This window comes from Betta splendens, chromosome 8 (assembly GCF_900634795.4).
Source record: "Betta splendens chromosome 8, fBetSpl5.4, whole genome shotgun sequence".
NCBI classification, from domain to species: Eukaryota; Metazoa; Chordata; class Actinopteri; order Anabantiformes; family Osphronemidae; genus Betta; species Betta splendens.
Genome location: NC_040888.2, coordinates 4,528,675 through 4,550,951, shown reverse-complemented (window position 1 = coordinate 4,550,951; position 22,277 = coordinate 4,528,675). Strand labels below are relative to the sequence as shown.

The window sequence follows — 22,277 nt, the reverse complement described above, 5'->3', positions numbered from 1 at the left end:
ATGTTGCTGGAAAACAGACATAAACAAATGCTGCAAATTAACGTTTTACCATTTGATCATTTTACTAATAAAACACAAGTAACCACATGTTTTGACAGCCATTGTGTGGTCATATTCAACTGGCAGGGAAATGCATTTACATATTCTGCAAAAAGAAAACTAAAATCTGTACATAACTCTGGGCAGTGACCGTGTACTGTACCTGTCAAGCCCAGTAGCCAACGATAAAGGCAGTTACAGAGAGGCAAATGATGAGGTTGGCGTTTACAACGTGCTGTAGACGTGGCTTTTCTTCCAAAGAGCAGGCGGCCTGTTCAGGTGCAGGCGGCGGCGCGTCACTCTCTCCCTCCTTCTGCCGTTCCATTCCACACAGCCAGTAGAGGGCAGACATCAGCCTGGACTGGCTCCCGATGCTGCAGGCGGAGGACGGACGGTCTGCAGAGCAACAGGCAGCGGGAGGAAGTGGTAAAAGGCTTCGTGGCTGTGTCCACCCGCGGGAATGACGGATGGAAGAGTCCCGACACGCAAAACGAAGACCCACCTTTCCTGAGGGAGCGCACTGGTTCATCCTCCATCTCATCCTCCGCCGTGGTGTTCATGTCCAAGTTCCTGCTGCTTTGCTCCACTGAGAAGACGTGCTCTTTGGGCGTCACAGGGTCAAATCTTGTGAACCAGGTGAGGCGACTGATCTGATAAAAAAGGGCATTAAAGTTCAAGCAGTTAGATTTTCTCTTATACAAGTAAAAAAGTTTAACTTTGATAAATGAGTTTCAAATGTATGTACACAGTGAATCTCTGTTATTGATCTCTGTTATTCTGTCATTATAACAATTAATGCCTTACTATAAGAACTAGCAAACTCACCTGCTCAGGTTTGGGCTCCTCTGTGGCCAAACTGATTCCAACGACCACAATTAGGGTAATGAATGACAGCAGGGTGGAGAAGTAGAGGTAATGCACATGTTTCAACACCACGGGCCGGTTGTCATCCTCGTAGCACAGCGGGGCAGGGTAGATGAAGTCCAACAACATGCGAGTGCAACCCACCAACATACCGACAACCAGGCCCCAGAATGCACCCTGTTAGTGTGAGGGAAGAGAGACAAAGGACGGGGAGGAGCACAGACACGCAGAAATGCATTTACCTTTTTATCTGTAGGCTCAGACACATGCATTTGAAGTGCAATGGCTGATTATCTGCTCTCAACCTTCTCGTTGGTCCTCTTCCAGAAGCAGCCCAGGAGGAAGATGATGGAGACTGGGGGCTGGAGGTAGGTGCTGATTGACTGGATGTAGATGAAGAGCTGCCCTCCCTGACTGGCCTGTACCACAGGGATCCACAGCACGGACACCACAACCAGGAGCAGCACAAAGACCCTGCAGGGAAGCTGTGCTGCTCATTAAGCCACAAGACAACTGTGATGTCGCATAAATCGCACAGAGTTGGTTAAACAAGGTCACAAACCTGCCCACAATCATGAGCTCCCACTCAGATGCATGTGACCTGTAACTCTTCCAGAGGTCCATGGTGAAGATGGTGCTGGAGCTGTTAAAGATGGAGGTCAGAGAGGACATGAGGGCCGCGATCATCACCGCCATCATCAGACCCCGCAGTCCTGCGCGGGAGGACAACACGTTGGGGAGCAGTTTGTGATGACGCACAAAACAGGACGGGAAAGGCGTGAAAACGCGCCGTACCTGCAGGCAGCAGCTCCATGACCAGTTTGGCGTAGGCCGTGTCGGAGCAGCCCACCGGGTTCCCACAGATCTGTCTGCACAGCTCTGGGTCAGCGCACGCCACCTCGTCTGCCCAACGCCAATAAAACACACATCAGACCCTCACACCAGACGCCCGTGAATGATGAACGCGGGTTCAGACCTGTGTAGAGGATCCTGCTGATCATCCCCGGCAGCATGACGGCAAAGAAGGGCAGGATCTTAACGTAGGCACAGAGCAGCGAGCCTCCTTTGGCGTGGCTCAGGGTCTTCGCAGCCAGAGAGCGCTGCACGATCACCTGCAGGGGTTCCCAACCACAGCGTGTCATGACGCAGCCTTTAAACACAGACATCAGAGCACAGGATGCAGCGGCGTTACCTGGTCAGAACACCAGTACCACATGGAGGGCAGCGACATGCCGATGAGCAGGCCGGGCCACGGCAGGTCCGAGCTCACCGGGTCTCTGAATATGTGGAAGGCGTCGTCTCGAGGGGCGCCGCAGGTGGAGTTGGGCACGGCGACGGACGGGACGGCGCGGGCGTATCCCTCCATCAGCGCGTTCCAGCCCCCGACCTCCGCGAAGCCTCGCAACCAGCACAGTGGGGAAACTTACGGCGGGTTCATGCAACGCCGATGGGGAGGACGGCGGGCGGAGTCATACTCAACCTACTGAAGCCCATGAGGACGAGCGCCCCGGCCAGCATGATGGCGGTTTGAGCGGCGTCGGTGTAGATGACCGCAGCCAGGCCGCCTGGACACAAGGGTCAACACACAGTGAGCTGTGCGGACGCATGCTTCCATGCATGCACAGCGCCCGCACAGCTCACCTGCTACGGTGTAGAGGGCGGTGACGGCCAGCAGCAGCACCACAGCCAGGTAGATGTTCCAGCGCAGGGCCAGCTGGATGAAGACGGCGCCCGCGTACATGTCCACCTGACGGCACCAACAGGAGCAGGAGCCTCAGACACACGCAGCCTTGTGTTTTATCAAAGAGCATCGTACCGAGATCTTTGTGAAGATGTAGATGAACAGGGACAGGACGGCTATGAACAGCTGAGTTCTTCTGCCACCGTAGCGCTTCTGCAAATACTCCGGCATCGTTGTCACCTGGGGAAGAAAGCAGCTGAAGGGCCAGCGGTGGGAGAGATGGACGGTGCGGCGGACGCCTCCTCACCCCAGAAGCAATGTAGATGGGCAGGAAGAGCCATCCCAGCAGCAGCACCATCAGCATGCCCTGAGTTACAAGCAGCAAACCCCTTAAAACTACCGTCACTGTCCTACAAAGACTGGTGTTTTCGCCGTTCGCTCACATTCCACTCGTAGGCGATGGCGCCGATGCCTGCAGCCGCGCCCGACCCGGCCAGGCCAATGAAGTGTCCACTGCCAATGTTACTGGCGAACAGCGAAGCACCCACCTGAACAGAGCGCTCGGGTCAGGATCACGCTGAACCATTAGAGCTGGAGTCAGTGGGAGCTTTGACTCACCGGCCACCATGTCATGTTCTTCCCAGCCAGGAAGTATCCGTCCACCGTGCTGCGCTTCGTCCTGCACATGGACTGGGAGGAAGAAATACTCACTTGCAGGAAGTGTTGGTATTAGACCTGCGACCTGCTTCCTCTACCCTGTTCTTACCCAGAAGCCAACAGCCAGTATGAGTAAAAAGTAGACCACCAGCACCACGATGTCCACAGTCCCCAGAGTGGACGGGTTTCCTGGAGAGGGCGATGGAGACGGGCCCATGGTGCCGCTGTGCTCCGCTGCAGGGCCAAAGCTCATCTGGAACCAAAGGCACCAATAACTTCTCAAATAAATTATCTTGAACTCAGTTAAGGTTCATGATGACATGTAACAAGGCTCATACTGAATGATCTCATACTATTCACTAATCGGCTATTATTGTGGCTATTACTGCAGTATGGAACAGCAGCAGTATATAATGTGTAACATCGCTATACGATACATTTGACTTTATCTGCTGCAGATAAGAACCTGATATGATGTCAGAAACCAGCTGACAGCAGGTTACATGCAGCTTCATAATAACGTGCCTCATTAAAGAGAGTATAATTCTCTGACTTGAAGCACAGTACAAGTACAAGTACAAGATGAGGGCCATTTAATTCATTCAAATGTTTATTTATTATTCACATGAACATTTTATAAGTAACAGATTTAACAGTAACTGTGGATAAATATCCTATTTTTGGCAGTTGAACGACACAAACTAAAACTCATCAAACAAATCATCCCCTCTTTTTGTATTGGATTGTTTTTCTAAAAATTCAGATTGTGTTTTGCTGTAGCTGCATCGTCAGCATATGAAGACGCACCATTAAGCACCTGAACTCATTTAAAAGCAGGAGATTTAATTTAATTCTGCAGCACTAAAGCAGCTGCTGTTCTCCCTGGCTGTGTTTGAGACTATTTAGTGAAATGAACTCACCTTTCACTCAACGCAATACTGGATCATTCCAGCTGGACCTCGACTGGAGCTGTCCGACCCAAACAATGCAGCGTGTCACGATTTAGCGACTTGCCAAAGGATCAAACTCCACGCCGTGTCTTACAAGCTGTGGTTAAAATGTAAGCGATTTATTACTCTTTACTGGTGTGATGTGATTTTCTTTGCTCTGCAAATGACACGTTGGTGCATTGATTCATTCATTTTCACAATCTTGCATTCACACCAAGTCAGTAGGCAAAACAGGTTTCACACGACTCTTTATAGGTTTGTTAGGATACAATACAAAATACAGACTTAAGACAATGAAGGCCTTAATAGACACAAAGCTGTAAAGGTTTATATTCTGTACTTAATGCAGAAAATAATAGTAATAACACTAACACAATTAGCCTTAACTTTAAAAGATAACACTTGAAGCTTGAAGGTTTCACAAAGCACCCGATGCTGTATAATTGGCTGAATATGACAAAACGTCTGCTACAGTCAACCTAAGATTGCATTTCTCAACCTGCATAACACCAGCAATAAGGTAAATACAGTATTTGGATAATATGTGAAAGTACCAAAGTGCTTCATATATGCTGTTTTCTCTTGCTCTGTACAAACGCAGGACATCTCTGTAACAGCTTAATAAGGACAATGTTTAACAGTGGGACACAGCTAAACATTCACATATTGCACACTGCCCACTGTGAGCCCCACATAATCCCACCTCAGCAGTCTGTGAGTGTGTGATTTACTCAGTCCCAGGAACTGGCCCTTCCAGCACGTACAGGTTTAATAGAAGAGCTATATGACGTAGGAAGAAAGTTCATCAAGCTACAACGTGTGGCCAGAAAAGCATATAAAGACTGTACAACACATTAAACTATTTAGGGCAGCTGATGTCATCGAGTGCTACACTTGCTCAGCAGGGTCTTATTGTACATTCAGTGTAGTGGGCACCCTACAGAAATACGCAAGAAGCTAATGGGAAGGCTGCTCCTGGGGCTTCTTTGTGGATATATGTTTAGTAAACATCTATTTAGGATATGATTTTGTGTTGTAAATCTATGTCTTATTGGAAAATATTTCACAGATATATTATTGTATAGTTATTTACATTTAAAGCCAGATTTGTAAAAAGAAAACTTAAACTACAAGATATTACCCAGTAAGTATAATTTGAACAGTAGCATGTGTCATTAAAGCTTTAGACTTAAACAAAAACTAATATTTTAAAGGATATACACACTACAGCACTGGTAAAATGGTGTTGCAAAAGACATTTCTCTCCTTTAACGCGACCAAATGCACACACACACACATACGGTATACACATGTTTTGTTGACTGGTGTGGGTCTATGTGTCGTATATCTTGTCTGGATGTTCTGGATGCTTCACATATCACATACGTGCTACCAGGCTAGAGCGGAGGCCATTTGTGGACTCCTGGGGCTTTTCAGGGTTTCTGCAGCCTGATGATCGCTGAGAGCTCTCTGTGGTAAAGAGTCAAGAGGATTTGTACATAAACAGTTTTATTCCCACTAGTCCTTAATATGTTTTGTAACTTTAATTGTTATGACACAAATATCTTAATGTTGTTATTATGTTGGTCATGTTTATGTCTAATAATTATATTTTTAATTGTTGTCTTTTAATTTTCATTTAAACAGGACAGTAATGAGCATCTGTGCTGTCACTGCAGCCTCTTGTATAATTAAAACAAGCTCACTTCATAAATAATTCAACATTTCCAATTACGAACACCGATAACAACAACAGAATTAAAATACATTAGAAAATATTGTAACAATTTCCCAGGGAAACACTGGTGCATCAGTTTTTAAAGGCTCGCGTCTGCTAAGACTCTGGTTAATCATCATGCTCCTGCATTTTTTCTTATGTTTGGTGCTCATTACTGGACTGGACAAGGTTACAAAAATGAAAACACAAATTTAGGAATGATGAGGTCATGGGACCATTTGTTTAAGAAAACAAGGATATGCATATATTTTAGTAAAATGTGAATTAATTCAGTCAGTGCAGGGTTAAATTATTTCTTTCTTACCTCAAACTTGCTGATAAATTCAGCAAAGATACCAAAGAAGGCCTCGGTGTTGGTGGCTTTGCCATCTTCTCCAAAGAAAGAAGCGGTTTTGCTGAATTCCTCCATTGCTCTCTGCTGCAGAGATTCTAGAGACTGGACGGCCGGGTGACTGTTCTCCAGGAAGTTCTACACAAACTCAGTCAAGGCTACAAACGTTAAAACTCTGCCACTACTGTGTTTCCTTAAAAACATAACCATGCACTTTTAGTGCTCTACAACTTTGGCAGCTTTGTGGAGGATACGCTCATGACTATGGCAAAGCGGTCCTCAGACGTCGCAGGCATCTTCTGGCAAGATGAGCGAATCTCCTGGATGGTTGCATGAAGGTCATTTAGATCAGACGTGATGGTCCTCTGATTCACTATGAGTTAATGTATGTACAGAGAAGTGAAAAAAAGAAAAGTCAAAACTGTTTTTGAACGAGTATTTATGTTACTGATGAAATGTGCTGCAGGCATCGACTTTACCTTTTGCTGCAAAAGGAACCATAGTGAGATCTTTGGAAAAATCCAACACCTCAGGGAAGTGCTGACATAACGACTTCACTAGAATATGCAAAAAGGTCGACTTTCCGTCCACTGTTTTTGTTGTGCTCAACTGTGGAAGAATAACTAAATTAACACGGCATCGTGAGAGGAAGTAAAAAAGCAAACAGAGCTTCAGTGTGTTGTTTATCACAGACCTCTGTAAGAAAGTTGATCTTGAAACCTGTTGTTTTGTTGGTTTTAGGCTGGCTGTTGTTCAAGTAGTTCCCCATTGCCAGTACAAACTAATGAAAGACAATGCAATAATCAAAACGGATGGACTATAGCATACTAATGGACTCTTCAGGTCTCATAAGAGACACCATCTCCCAGACTCTGGTACCTCCAGTATCTTCGCCAGCTTCTTGCTGGTCTTCAGCTCCACCGACGCCTTATAGATACAATCGTACGCCCCCTTCAGCTCCTCCGTCTTCTCCTGTAGGGAACACTTGAAGAGGAGGCTCTGTAGACGGGTCTTGTACTCTGGTACAGACAACATCTGTTAAAGTAAACACACAACGAGCAAATTAGTGAGTGATATTACACAGAAAACACTGGGGACCACACACTCATCTATTTGATGCCAGGACTGTACCTGCAGCACAAACTGGTCGGGTTCGCTGAGTTTGCTGGGGTCTTGTCTGTACTCTTCATATTTTTTGACCTCCTCTGCATCAGGGGCATACAGGAGCAGCTGCTTGATGTGAGATGGCTCCAGCCTATCACTGGCCATGGTCATCAGGATCTGCCGCAGCTCCCCAGGAGACAGCTTCAGGTGGGCTATTAGGATGGCTGTTGGTTCCAAAACAAAATGGCAAAAAGAAAGATAAATAAGTCTTTATCATCAAATACAAAGTACATGATGATACTGTACATAACAGGGTTTCATTTCACTTACAGGCATTATAAGCTTTCTTGTAGGAGAGAATTTCTACAACATCTTTCTTCTTAAAGGTTTCTGGCTGTGCAGCTGGCTCTGGAACTGGCACTAAAATGAGATTGGTGTTAGTAAATCCCAAATCCAAAGGACAGAGGGGATGTTTTGTTCATTTTGTTCAATGGTTTTAGGAGAATAGAAGACTGACAGAGCTGGATGTCAAATCATGCATGTTTACTCACTGGAGCCCTTCTGTGTCCCAAAGTGCAGCTCCAGATCCAGGTACTTCACCATGTCGTGAAGTTTATCATAGTCTGAATTTGCACCCAGCTACCAAATACAAGCAACAATGATGCTGGATGTACCATTGACCTACAGCTTTTATATGTATAAAAAATATTACTTGTGTCTAGACATTTCACATCTCACCTGTCCCCAGATAGTCCCCTCTGAATTCTCCACCTGCTCCCACCGAAGCCTCTTGACACTCATGTGGTGGGAATCCATCCTGGACAAAGTAGGCCTTGGCAATGGTGGGGGAGAGCAGGGTGGGGGCAGGGGTGGAGGAGGAGGGGGCTCTAGGTGTTCTGTGGGATCAGATAGAGAGTGGGGGAGGGACTGGGGCTGACTTTGGCCATGTGACTGTTTAAGCTGGGAAGACTGAGAATGTGGCTGCTGTTGCGACTGCAGCAGGGGGTGTGATGGCTGGGACTGCGGGCGGGCAGTTTGGGTGGAGGACTGGGCTTGATGCTGTGATTGCTGGTGTTTGGGCAGAGGTTGGAAGGTGGACAGAGTGGGCTGATGTGGCTGGAGAGGCTGAAAGGTGGACAGAAGGGGCTGAGGCCGGTGTGGCTGCTGGGGAGGGTGGATGACATGAATCTGGTGTTGGTAATCCTGCGGAGGTGGCTGTGGGGTCATGTGGTGGATATGGTGGATCTGATGTGTGCTGGAGTGGTGATGGGTCTGCTGGATAGAATGGGGTCTCTGGGGAGAAGGCTTGGTGAGCTGGGGTTGATGGGTTTGTTGCATCTGCTGCTCTTGGTGTCTCCCTTGTGGGGGCATTTGGGCTTGATGGTGACCTTTGAGACTTCTGCGGCTCTGGTGAGAGTGGCCATCCCGGTTCAGCTGAGCTGGAAGAGAAGCAGGGTCCTGCTGAGCTTGATGTAACAGCTCTGTGGATGAGTGATGGGGTTTCTGCTGGTGAATTTGGTGGGCTTGATGCAACAGTTCAGTGGAGGAATGGTGTGGCTGACCAAGATGCATCTGACGAGCGGATTGGGTGAATTCTGTTGAGGAATGGTGCGGCTGTATTTGATGCAACTCATGAGCCTGCTGTAAAAGCTCTGTCGAAGAATGGTGGCCTTTGGACTTTTGTATATGGTGAAGCACTTCTGAAGATGAGTAGTGGGCATGGGCTTGTTGCATCTGCTGGAGGATCTCAGCAGATGAGTGGTGGGACGGAGGCTGTTGTAATTGGTGGAGCATCTCGGCAGAAGAATGATGGGCTGGGGCTTGATGGAGCATCTCTGCTGAAGAGTGGTGAGGTTGGGTTCTCAAGCCCTGTTGGCTTTGGTAGATTCCCTCGGCAAACTGACATTGTTGGCTGGGGTGGGCTGCTTGCTGTGGTGAGGGCTGGTGTGGAGGTGGGGCTGAACGGGACTGTCGCCGGTGGTGGTGAGCCTGTTGCTGCTGTGACTGGCGCATAATGTACAGAGGATGGTGATGGATGGAGTCTGAAGAGGGCAGTGGGGGTAATGACTGGTGCAGCTGTTGGAGAGGAAGGGGTGAGTGGGACTTCTGCTGGGTAGGCTGGGTAGGCATTGAGTGGTGGCTCTGATAGATCTGTTGCATCTGATGCTCCTCAAAGGCTTTACGCTCTTCGTACGCCTTTCGCTCCTCGTAGGCCTTTTGTTCCTGGTAGGCCTGAAGCTCTTCAAATGCTTTTTGCTCCTTGTAGGCTTTTTGTTCCTGGTAGGCCTGAAGTTCCTCAAACGCTTTTTGTTCCTTATAGGCTTTTTGTTCTTGGTAAGCTTGAAGCTCCTCAAATGCTTTTTGCTCCTTGTAGGCTTTTTGTTCCTGGTAGGCCTGAAGCTCCTCAAATGCTTTTTGCTCCTTGTAGGCTTGACGCTGTTCATAGGCGTTTTGTTCCTGGTATGACTGATGCTGCTCATACACTTGTCTTTCTTGAAAGGCTTGTTGCTCCTGGTACATTTGTTGCTCTTTAAAGGCTTTTTGTTCCACATATACTTTCTGCTCCTCATAGGCTTGTCTTTCTTTAAACATTTTTTCCTGATAAGCTTGTTGTTCTTGAAAGGCCTGCTGCTCGTGGAACAATTGTTGTTCTTCATAGGCTTTTTGTTCCTCATATGCTTGCCGCTCCTTGATTGCTTGTTGCTCCTCATAGGCTTGTCTTTCCTGTTGCTCTTGGAATGCTTTTAGCTCTTGTATAGTGGCATGGACCTGTAGATCCTCTCTTGAAGGCAACACTTTATGTAGAGAGTGGCGTTTAGGGGGTGCACTACTGCGAGGTGGCGGTGGGGGTGGAGGCCCAGATTTCCGGCGAATGGGCACATATGTTCTTGGAGAATGCTCAGGCGTATAGGCAAGTTGTTGCTGTTGCTGCTGCTGTTGTTGTTGCTGGGACTGAACTTGTGCAGGTGCCGGAGGGGGAGGAGCTTGATCATTGAATTGAACAGGGGGAGGTGGAGGAGGGGTCATGGGAGGAGGAGGAATGTGGTCAGAGGAAGAGGAGTAGGTGAGGGAGGAGGCATTCTCTTCTCCACTACTACTTTGGACATCACTCGGGCTGCTCAGCTCTGGGGCCACAAATCCTCCACTTTCTTCTTCCTCCACGCCCAAATCTTCTTCAATATCCTCATCTTCCTCATCTGGGAAGCCCATCTGTACAACATCCTAGCATTAAGATCAATTACAATTCATTAGACTATCAATGTTACTTTATAGTGAATGAGAAAATATGTTCTATCTAAGGTGTTTCTGCAACAAGATTTTTGTGATTCTACCTCCTCATAGTCATTCTCAGGAGTCAGGAAGTCATCCACAATCGCTACCCTCTGTCCTAACTGTTCACTCAGTGCATCAAGAAAGCGATCCGTATCTTCTGAACGTGGCGGTTTGGAAAAAGTGTAACGTCGCTTGCTGCTGCGGTGTGGCGGAGGACTAGATGGGAAATCTGGCTCTGGAGGTGAAGGTGGGGGACTATCCAAGCTGATGTAAGGGTTAGACTCCCCACTGGTCTGGCTTGTCAGTCCTGGTGGGTAGAACTGGGCGGGAGGGGGACTTGGGAGAGACTCTGGCCAGGTTGTAGACGGTGGTAGGCCTTTACGGCTACCTGAAATAGGGAGTATGTAAAGTTACTATAAAATATTAATATTAAGAAAATGTCATGTCTGTCATGAATTCATACATTTAGCTACCTGTATTAGAATGTATTGTAGGGGAGGTTGTACGTGAAGGAAGATCCAGATCCAGCAAACTCTCAGGGGCAGGAGGAGGGCAGCTCTTCAGGGACTTGGACCGCTTGGCTGAATACATGTTCTCCAGTTCGGCGTACACTGCTGACAGCTAGTGTGGTGGAAATATACAGAGACACACTACAATGAGACCTCTTGTCCTGGCATGTGATGATTCCCACTTTAATATATTTTTATATTTTTTCATGTTCTAACACTAGTTGACATACATTGGTGAGATTGTTAGGAGTTTCAGGCAGGGAGGTCCCATCTCCTGACTGTCTCTCCCCTGGAGCCAACCTCATCCCTGTTTCCAGCAATGCCTCTGTACGAAGACCTGTGGTAATCCATTGATTAGAAGAACTTAAGGTAAAAACAATCCAGGCAGTGTAACTGATGATGAATCTAACATGTGATGTCTGTACTAGTGTTATTGTTGCTACTCATCAACACAAGGAGTAAGACAATGAAGGTCTGTACCCATGCCCAAGTGTGTGCCAATGACCAGGTCGTCTGAGCTGCGTCCCCTCACACTGCTCCTGTATGTGGTCCCTGTTACCCTCATGGAACTGCTACGGCGATGGGGTTCAGGGGCTCCCTCAGACTCCGGAGGAGGGGGAGGTGGTGGTGGTGCAACTGGAGAAAAAAGCAAATCTATGAGGAGCTCTTGACTGGACTGCAGGACGCCCCAATGACAGTCCATGTTCATTCATATAGGATTGCATTGGCAACAATTTGGCAAGGTAATACAACTACAAACATATAATTCCTTAAATCTACATACAGAAATGTGACAGGGCAGATTTACACACCTGGTGCCTTGTAGCCAAGGAAACGTGAGATCTTGCTCTGGCAGTGCTCTTGTTCCTCATAGGTCAACAGCTGGTAAACAAATTGCCAGATCACTTGTTTTGCCGGAGTATCCAGCACCGGGAACACATCCACGATCAGGGTGTCAACATTCCTGTTGCCATGAAAATACAACATCTAATGAGAAGACAAAGTTAAGCTCAAAAATAGAGTCATGCAACACTACACCACCTCCTCGTCTCCTCCTCTGATTCAGTCTTCTTCTTGGTGCATACCTGTGTTGGAAGAAGTTCTCCAACGCCTTGCAGATGGTGTATCGCTCCTGGATGGTCAACAGGTGCTCCAGCTGCTGTCCAAAGGTACGGCCCTGAACCCTGATACTAGGAGGTAGAATCTCCGCCACCCACTGCAGGGAGCTGAGCACAGGCGATCGGGCACGCTCAGTGGAAATGCCTCCCCCTGCAAGGTCTTGTTCTGCCAGAGTGAAACTCGGCGGACCGTCTTCAACCACCAGAGTTGGCATGGCACCACTGCCCTGCAGCATGGACACCACCTTCTCATGGGAGGAGGTCCTACAGAGATAGAATATAGATGTTCTTGTTATTTACATTGAACAAACAAAACCCATATTGGCACATTTGCAACCATTAATAATAATGCTGCAGAAGCTCCACCTCATGTCCAGTCCATTAAGAAACAGAATGCGGTCTCCTGGTTTTAGACCTGCCTTATCTGCAGGGCTTCCTGCAGAACACAAAATGAGTAAGACAATGAAGCGTCTGGTCAGGCCACTGTTTCATTAACAGATTTCTTGTGTTTAAACTCACCGGGGATAACAGAGTCAATCCACACTGGTGCATGGCCTCTAAGAGTGAAGCCAAAGCTCATGTTGCCCTTGCACACTCTCACTGTCCTACAGACAAATGATAGCTTTGATTAATGCACGATGTTGTCAATATGTGTTTGTATATATTAGCCATGTCTATACCGTATTCCTGACAACACACCTGCAGTTTGTGGTGCCGCTGGAGTGGCCGGCTATGAGCGAGGTGGTCTTGCGCATGCCGCGAGCTGGGGGGGCCACGCCTTCCTCCGCGTGGGTGCGTGGCACTGAGCTGGCGCGCGTGGAAACCAGAAGGCGTTCAGGGTGATCCTCGCTCCGGCTCCGACGCAGGTGGTTGCGGCTTGGGTCACTGAAGCTGCGCCCCTTGATCCGGCTCATTAGGCTTTGAGAAACCACCTCGTCGAAGCGCTCCCGATGCTTTTTGGGAATGAAGATCCTGGCAAACATTGTGGACGTAGAAGCAACCAACGGATTAACTAGGAAGGCTCCGAAGGAAAACAGAGATGGGAAAGCTTCTTGGTCATGTTATGTGCCGTCACTAAAAACATGATTTCTAGTCTTCTACATGCAAAATAACACACAGCAACTAAAGCAAACGGAGTCTAATCCATCCCGGAACGTCTATTATACAAAGAATCCAAAAACCGCAGGGAGTGTTGATCTGATTTCGTCTCCTTCCAGCTTCAGAATATCACAAATTGGTTCAAAAATAGTCCACTCCACAATGCCTCATGGGAGGGCTGAGGCAGGTGTAAGAGATAGGTCCACCATTAGTGTCAGTGTGTGTGAGCGAGAAAACAGGCGGTCAGGGATGAGCTTTGCTGTGGGGTCCTGTCACATTAACAGCTGCAGGTACAAGTGTTCGCATCAGTGACAACTAACAGCTAATATGCAAAAACGAGGAAGTCCCGTGTTACCTCCGGGAGAAAGCGCTCCACTCTCACTACTTATTTTCTCCTCCCATCACCAAATACCTTTTCTTTTTTCTTTTACAAGGAGAACACAGCCCCCACATAAATGTGAGTTTGTGATATGTCGTGGGTTCCACTAGATTTGGAAGCTGCACCCACTTTTGATTTGATTAGTGTGCTGCATAGGTATAAATGAAAAGACGGCATCCTGTCAGTGAAATGAGGTTTGGATAAGAATGAGTTGCCTGCTTGTTCAAAATCTGAATTTAAAAAAGGCTTATATTTCAGATTCACAGGCTGACACTTGGAAATAAAATTGGAATCACTGCTGCTTCACTGACAGACTTCACAGCACAAACTTGAAATGAAAGAAGCCTTTTGTTTTGTGGCTCTATCACTCAAGGCAGAAATCATCATTAAAGTGTCTGCTACACTCCTCAAAATGTCTAATCTCATTAAACTCCCTTGAAGGCCGTCTGTCTGCTGCCTGGAGCGTTATTTGTCCAATTATCTGCAGGTAAATGAAAGAGATGTAAAACAAAATGACCCAGAAATGCTGCGTTGTGTCTTTAAATACATTGCACTCACATTCCTTCTTCGTTATGTTCCACACACACAATCACAAGAAAACATCTAGTTTGTGCCCTTCCTCTTTTGCATATCTTCCCCTCATCCTGCCTACAAAATGATCCTGCCCCATCCTCAACACAAGCCGGTGCCTTCGAAATGAATCCGCTGGGTGCTTCCACGCTTTGGTTCCTCACCGTGCACCACTTCCACTCTGCATCCACATTCACAAACTCAAACACAACTGCTGGGGCTCAGCGGTGCAGTTTGCTTTCAAAGCTGTCGCAGTCCCTTTGTGAGTACATTTGGGAACATTGTTAGAAGGCTCGGATTAGATCACTGTCTATTCGGTGGTTTAATAACAAAAACAAACTGTTTTCTAACTGTTTTAACAGTGACTCATGAACTCAGCTGCCTGCCAAGTAAAGGAGGTCCACAGATACGTATGTACCTCTAGAGATTTCTTACCTAGACAGAACCCCAACGCACTAAAGCTCATAGCCTTATGCAAACCAGAACTACAGTTATCGCTGACAACCTCACATTGCTCCAGTACAAGCTTTTTAAAATTAGTCCAGGGATTCTAAGGTTGTAAATGAAAGTTATATAACTGCAAACTAATCACAACAGAATTTAGTGTCAAGTAATTTTAAGTCAAAATAACATTCATGTTAATGCTAATTAGAAGCCTTCAAAGATCTATTACCATTGCTGGAAAGACTTCAAGCCCAGTTCCAGCGACAAATCAATGAGAGATACTGCAGTTGTTGACTCATTGTGTGCATATAATGATTACTTTGTTATTGTTGTTCCCCAAGGATCAGTCTTAGGTCTACTTTTTATTGTACTGTGTAATGGTTAATGATGACAGAGTTTCCATCAATGAAGAATTGGTCCTATATATAGGTATATGTACCACTTTAACTTTAAAAATAAACTGCAAGTGGAGTAGCTTATGTAGGTGACAGTGATTAAGTGCACAGTGTGTTCATACAGGAAAATCAAACTTTCCCCCCAGGGTTACAGCCAGCGACACCAGCCTGCTGTCAGTGTTTACGCAAGCAACATAGAACTACAATGATTTTAGCTGGAGACTGGCATAAAATAGAGAAAAGGATCTCCTGAGTAAATCTAGCCCACAGAAACAGAGTGAGCAGGAGTCAGAGAGTCACAGTTGAGTAAAAGACTGACGTAGACGAAGTGAACTGGTGCGAAGAAGAAAAGATAAAGTTAATATGAAGAAATGAGCAGCACAATATTACAGAGCCCAGGAGATATAGTGGAAAAGTAGAGCTGTTTCTAGGCCAGGGTCATGTAACTATTGGGAATGACGTTGGGTAGTCTGTGCTTGCAGACTATGTAGGACACAGAACTTTCCCAAGCATCAATCATACATTACCATGGCAGCTCAGACAAATGATAGAGAATAGAAAAGTGAATGAGGCCATTTCTTGTTTTGTAACAATAAATGTTAAAGTTTCAACTGTCCAACATTCTTGTAAGTTCTTCTTCTTTCTGGCTTAAAGTAAAAAAAAAGTTTACTTTTTAGTTTTAATTTACGACAATAAAATGTTGTAATCTACCCCAAACAAGTGAGCAGAAACTTCACAGCCTCCTCCATGATGTTAGATGTAGGCCTTGGGATGCCCTCAATTATAAAGAGGGCGAGAAGTCTATAATTAGGTCTGAAGGAGGGGTGGATCAAGGACACAGCACAGAGGGATGAATGACAAGTGCAATAAAACTGGGAAACTCGTCAGACCCTTTATCATCATCAGACCCACTTCAGCTCGATTGGAATGAATTTAGTTCTACAAGGATTTAAACACAGATTAGAATCAAAAAGCTCCAGAAACAAAACCTACACAAGAAAGAACGATCAGCAGCAATATCGTTTAGCTAAACTCTACCGTTTTACACGCTGCTCTCAAATGGATGTTTCTGTGAGCAGATGAGAAGTGTAGAATAATTATGAGGTCTTTCAAAACAAGCACATGGAAACCATCTATGCAGCAGTGCCTCAGCAACTTCAGCACAAGTAAGCACAAACAACGCACACACACAGAGAACACTGTTGAGATCAAAGGAAAAGAGCCATACCGAAAGTGTCTGGAGAGACTCCTATCCCTTCCCATGGCTCTTCAGGGCTTTAAGGAAGCGCCTCAGCTCAGTTAAACAATGCACGCGCCTCCCCTCTGTCTCTGTGAGTCCCCATCTAGTTTAAACAACTCTCCTGGACAAAGGGGGAAAGAAGCGGAGCGATGAAGGTGTCCTGGATCTCAAAAGCGCTTGCTGCAGGCTCGGAATGCAGCCAAATGAAGAAAGAGAGAGGACGGGAGCGAAGGAGGGAACGAAGTGAAAGAGTGGCTGCGGTTCCCATCCCTCCACACCTCCAACATGTCCTCAGGCTGCATCATTCGCTGCTCTTCAGCCTCGCGTTTAGGGCCGCACACTGCTGCTGTTCCTGTCCCGCATGCCATTCCTCCTCAGGTGCCGAGGGCGGCCTCAGGGTCCCGGGCACAAGCAAAGGATAGTCCTCGTCACAGAGTCATCCATCATCGGCAGTCATGGGCAGTGAGTGACAAATGTTCCCCTGTCTCAGCGAAGGAAGTGGGAAGGAGTGAGATGATCAGACGAGGGAGAGAGGAGAGAAGTGAGGAGAGCCCCAGTGGAATTACATAGGCAGGTCAGCACAATGATGAGTGTGTGCGAGAACTAGTTACGTGAATACGTGATTGTGCACAAGTTTTGCATGGCAGCATTCAATTAAATCTCTGCCGACGGGGCCTAGAACTCTCTCATAAAACATTTGTGGCGACAGAAGCACAGTAAAGAACATACAAGATTCAAACATGGATCCGCAGCCCGGCGCTAATGAATTCACAGCTTTGAAGTCTATATGCAGACGCGGGATCTGACAAAGGCCCACAGTTCACCAGAATCACATTCAATTACTCCAACACTACAAAATTGCAGCTACAGAGCAGCTAAAAGGTGCCGCGAGGCTGTCACGGCGACACTTCAGATGCAGAATCCTCCGCATCCGCTTCAAGTGCGCGAGCACTCGCTAACCCTTGTGTTTCAGATCCGTTTAAGAATCGACACCAGCGAATGCGTCAGAAACCGATGAGAGAATTTATTAAAAGAAGTAGGCTGCTTATAAATAGAACACATCCGGTGGGAGTGTGCGGGGGGGCAGAGGCAGACTGAGCGGAGTGGGGCCCAGCTGGTCAAGTTTTACAAGGTGTGCTGAAAGAAATAACTTGTGTTAAGCCCACGTCACGTCCGAGGCTGCGAGGAGTGACACCGGCAGGATGAGAGACAGGAACAGTGAAGGAGAGAAGGAGCCACAGCGACACAACCTGAACAATAACGCTGGCAGGCGTCTGATGAGAACCTCATGCTGTCAGCATGCGGGTAATAACCCAATACCATCTTTCGTGTAATGGTACTAGAAAAAATAGTTTACAAAACTTATAACAAATGAAATTTAATGGCACTCCAGCAGTTAGGTACAAAGGGTACGTAGGCCTGAGCTAATTGCACTGTAGCAACAGTCCAGTCACTACAGTTACATGAGTCCAACACAAGCAGTGGCTGGTTGAGCTTCGATGTGTTGAACGTGCAGCATCTGTGCTCCTGACACAGCGTAGAACCAACGACATTAGAGTCTTAAACACTGATGTCAATACTCCCCTTCCGCACAAACACCATCCCCACATGTCCCTACTACTTCAAAAACAATAGCTTTTGGTCATTTCCAGAGCAAACAAACCCGTATCCTATATCTATATATATATAACAACGCCCTGTGAGATCAGCACATTAAAAGGAACGTGAGCAACGGCACAAAGGAAACTTTGCATATTAAAGCGCTGCACGGTCACACCCACCTCAACTGAAGATGCAGCTGATTTATCTCAAGACTGATACAAACTCTTCCTGGGAGAGCATCGATATCTCACTGCTTAAAGAGGAGGAAAACAACTTAATCAGCTCGCAGCCCTTCGTGGGTAGAGGTGATGTATAATTAATGGGATTCTGAGCGAAGGAAGCATTACAGAGCATTCTGCGGGACGCTTTCTAAGGAAGGAAACGTGGATTAAATGCTGTGATACAGCTGTGTCAGAGGAAAGTCAGACGCCTGAGTGACCGTTTTTTAGCAGGAGGCAGGAAAAAAGCTACTTCAAAGTAAAAGCATGGACACGCGGTAGGTACCTTGACACCAGGTTTCGTTACACTCAAATGCGACAATGCAAAAGCAAAATGCCAAATTGCTTTTCAGTTTCACTTACCTGAGGCAGCAGTTCAACATTTCTCCCAGCATATAACTTCAGAGCAGAGGCTGTATATGTGTGTGTGTGTGTGTGTGGGTATGAGAGAGGAACAGTGTGCAGGCAGTCTCAGCATCTGGATGCAAGCATATCTCTGCCACCAGCAGCAAACTGGCTGTAGCAGATACAGGCTGTTTGCAGAGGAAGGAATAAAGAGCCTCCGGTGAAAAAAAAAATCAGTGTGTGTGTATCAAAGACTGCATCACAGCTGACAGGGAGAAACGGGAAAGAAACCGAGGGAGAGGAAGTCAGAGCAAAAAAAGGAAAAGGTGGTCGGTGGGTTGGGCCGACGAAAACAAGCAAGCGCGTGCGTTTTGTTTTTGAGATTTGATTATCAGATCAATGCTGACGAGGAGGAAACGCAATATGAGGCTGTCGGTTTCCAAGCGCCCCCTTGTACCTGAGAGGAGGGAATGTCAAAGCCACACTCGAGCCCCCGGAGCTTGACATCAGATCAAAGTCTTTCACGCGGCTGTCAGATATTTCACAGTAAGTCGAAGGGAGGGGAAGTTTCTGAAATATTGATTTTACGAGGCAGTTAAGAGGGTTCTGCTGCTTTTGTTGTTATGTAAGTCAGTGCTACACAGTGAATTGGATTAGAAACACACAACAAGACATTACCTGCCCTTGGATTTTAGTTAGCCTTATTAAATATGTATTTCCCACAGCTACGCATGAGGAGCTGGGTGACACTGGATCCACATAATAAGAGTATCAGGAAATTTCCAAAAAGGTTAATAATTTGTCGCAACACACAATTTGGATTAGTGTAAGTTTGTCTAGAGGTGTTTGTTAATGTTTCACAGTTAAGTGTTGCAACCCTCCTGGTTAACTAATCCAAGAGGAGTGTGTTTGCTTATTAGCACAGCGGCTCATAAAAGCGCATCACACTTCAGTCACGCATGACATGTGCTACCTGACGTTATCAATCAGCTGCTGGTGCTCCTCCGTGATCAGGATGTCAGGCAGGGCCTCAGCCAGACTCTCCACGTCCCTCTCAGCAGCGAACTGCTTCAGCACCTCGAACAGCTGCTCCTTCACATCTGGCTCCTCTCCCAGTACTTCCTCCACCTGAAGCATAAATCCATGTGTGAAAATTATTCAAACACTTTGTTATATAGATCATAAAAGGTGCTAATAAGCAAGCGTTGTTTATTAGCTGCTGACCTTTTTGTTGAACTCCATGGCCTTCTGGGCGCGGCTCTCCCGCACACTGTCCCCGCTCTGGGAGAGCACCCTCATGCTGCTGCTCAGTCGTTTGGGCCGCCGAGCCATGCTGAGCACGCCCAGACGCAGGGGTCGACCCTGAGCGGCTTTGATCATGGCTGCTGCCGCTTCGTGGTGCTTCACCGGGATGCCGTTCACCTCCATGACGTAGTCTCCCACCTTAAGGCCACTGCGACCGGCTGGACCACTGGGCATGCAGTCCTCCACCATCAATGGGCTGTCCCCCACAATAGTGAAGCCAAAACGACCATCCGGGCCTGGAGTGATGTCAATCTGACCAAGTGAAACAGCACGGTAACCACCTCACCTACCTGCACCACTAATGGCCTGTATTATTATTATTACTTAAATGTGGATTAGACATCAACTCACCTGGTTGACCCGTGACACCACTCCGATGCTGGGTGGGACAGTTTTGAGGGTCTGAGCCAAAGCGATTAGTGCTGGTGTGCTCAGATTTGTCACATCTTGGCCTTCGATATCCACCACCTGGTCCCCGGGCTGCAGCCCGGCCAGGTACGCACTGCTGCCCTCCACCACAGACAGGATGTAGCTGGGCCCAGTGCCACCCAGCCGGAAGCCGAATGCCTCAGGCCAGTTCTGGTTAGTGGCCGGGAGTCCAAGGTCTGAAAGAAGGGACAGAAAGAAGGATAATCAGGCTGGGATTTGGAAGAATTTACTGCATACTTAGTTTATAAATTCAACTTCAATAGCGTAGATAGTTTTATTTGATGAGAGGGTAAGTTTTCCATCCTCTTCCAAGATAAGCAGGAGCATGAGCGTGCTGCAAAATGCAGGTCAAACGGTCCATTGGTTTAAATAGGGCATCTCACTGATGGAGCTTGGCAGCAGGTTCAGTGGTCCATTTACAGAGACAACAAATATGCAGACAAACCAAAGCGCCTTTTCACTTTAATCAGGTTATTTCTCACTGGTGGTATTCAGCCCACATGTTGAACTGCTGGCCTTCCCCTGGCTACTGGCCTCATTTTACTGCTGCTGCAGGATCACTTGACTTGATAAAGATATAAATATATATAGTACATAATCGGGATTGGTAAGGCTGCGTTGCATTTGCATCATGAAATGGACTAAACCAATAAAAGTTTTACAAAGCTAATCGCTTCTATAGTCGTAGCTCTAGTTCTTTACAACAGGTACATTTCTATTAAACAGTTAAAGGGATTTTTCCAAATTTTTAACTAAATCTACTGTAATTATTCGTGTTAGATCTGTGCAGCTGTTATTATGTAATTTAATAAAGCATAAAGCCTAAAGGATGAATCCTTACCTAAACTGGCACAAATGAAAACTGCAAGTGCAGATAATAAGAAACCAGAAAGCTACAGACACACAAATGATTGCACAGTTTGCACAAAGACACTGGGGTAAAGACACAAAACTGCACAAGAACAAGAAAATACAAGTCTAAAGAAGATTTAAAAAATGTTACATCTGCTTCAGTGCATTTAAAAAAAACTAATAAAATACCATGGCAGCACATTTAATCAAAGTCAGAAGTGGAGTTTTTAAATGCTCTTTTTATCCTATTCTTTCCTCCTACGACCCAAATACAGATGAAGCAGTTCAAAACCATCGTGCATAACAGAATTGTGAGAAGGAGACTTACAGAAGTCCTTAGCGGCACTCCGGGTCCCGGACTTGCTCTGGCGCAGGGAGAAGCGGCCCTTTCTGCTCAGGAAACGCCTCATCCTCGCCCGGCTTGCGGCGGGGCACGTTCCGGCCAGCCTCCCTCCACCCCCGGCCCGGGGGTCCAAGCAGCCAAAGAGTGTCCTCCAACACCTTTGTGCTGATCCTCACTCGGGCGCACTGCTTCCGAATCCTCTCCCCAGCTCGGCAAATAGGCTTTACCTAAAAGGTCACATCTGTAGGTTATTTAGGCCTCTGCCTCCTCCTGTCCCCAATCATAGAAACAACAGTCTACAGCTGAGGCGAGGGAGGCTGGAGGAGAGGGGAGACCAGCATCGGAACGCCGGGTTGTCCATTCCAGGTGAGGCGGTACAGCCTCGGTCTCGGTCCAAACCCTGAGCAATGATCAGGAAACTGGGACACGCTCACTTGGTCCTGAAATGGTTCTATGCAAGAAAAGGTACTGCGAAGCCCCATTTTTCTATAAATACCTTCCCTCTCTCTCTCTCTCGCTCATGGATGGGGCCTCTCGAAGGGCTGAGGAGTGACCCAGAAACTGCGTTGTACCAGCCAGGGACACTTCTCTGATTATAGCATCCGCGTTAACCTCCGTACTGGAGCACCAGTTGCAGAGACACAGCCTGCAGATATGGTCAAGGTTACGAGTCCTTCGCAGAGGAACGATTACACGAATACAAGTGGAACTCTGTACTTGGATGTTGTGCCTCAGCCCAGTGAGCGACGAGTGTTTGTATAGTGAGATGGTACAGTAGGAAGCTTTCACTGGA

At 46.9% G+C, this 22,277-nt stretch overlaps 2 protein-coding genes across 4 annotated transcripts; both read right to left on the bottom strand.

Annotated features, from left to right (window-relative positions):
* Positions 1-63: 63 nt before the first annotated feature.
* Positions 64-4,304, bottom strand: slc5a11 (solute carrier family 5 member 11). Its single transcript, XM_029159097.3, has 16 exons — positions 4,162-4,304; positions 3,351-3,494; positions 3,203-3,274; positions 3,028-3,132; positions 2,892-2,951; positions 2,720-2,824; positions 2,545-2,650; positions 2,388-2,468; positions 2,096-2,301; positions 1,880-2,015; positions 1,699-1,806; positions 1,466-1,616; positions 1,209-1,377; positions 865-1,080; positions 542-689; positions 64-435 (listed from the first exon to the last, which is right to left on the bottom strand). Exons 2-16 carry the CDS (start codon positions 3,492-3,494, stop codon positions 206-208), a joined length of 2,037 nt encoding a protein of 678 aa, XP_029014930.1. The 5' UTR covers positions 4,162-4,304; the 3' UTR covers positions 64-205.
* A 118-nt stretch (positions 4,305-4,422) lies between these two features.
* Positions 4,423-21,942, bottom strand: grid2ipa (glutamate receptor, ionotropic, delta 2 (Grid2) interacting protein, a). 3 transcript variants are annotated; one of them, XM_029159060.3, is made up of 23 exons: positions 21,470-21,942; positions 20,212-20,465; positions 19,780-20,112; positions 19,529-19,683; positions 12,964-13,236; positions 12,784-12,869; positions 12,631-12,700; positions 12,232-12,528; positions 11,959-12,110; positions 11,627-11,782; positions 11,377-11,483; positions 11,111-11,258; positions 10,697-11,025; positions 8,103-10,586; positions 7,916-8,003; positions 7,695-7,784; positions 7,392-7,588; positions 7,140-7,295; positions 6,955-7,041; positions 6,740-6,869; positions 6,515-6,633; positions 6,234-6,398; positions 4,423-5,661 (listed from the first exon to the last, which is right to left on the bottom strand). In XM_029159060.3, the coding sequence occupies exons 1-23, from the start codon at positions 21,549-21,551 to the stop codon at positions 5,581-5,583; spliced, it is 6,039 nt and encodes a 2,012-aa protein (XP_029014893.1). In that variant the 5' UTR covers positions 21,552-21,942; the 3' UTR covers positions 4,423-5,580. The 3 variants fall into 3 exon arrangements, with proteins under 3 accessions (XP_029014893.1, XP_029014895.1, XP_029014894.1); XM_029159062.3 differs by lacking the exons at positions 19,529-19,683; positions 19,780-20,112; positions 20,212-20,465; positions 21,470-21,942 and adding an exon at positions 18,574-19,487; XM_029159061.3 differs by lacking the exons at positions 19,529-19,683; positions 19,780-20,112; positions 20,212-20,465; positions 21,470-21,942 and adding an exon at positions 16,379-18,533.
* Positions 21,943-22,277: the final 335 nt, after the last annotated feature.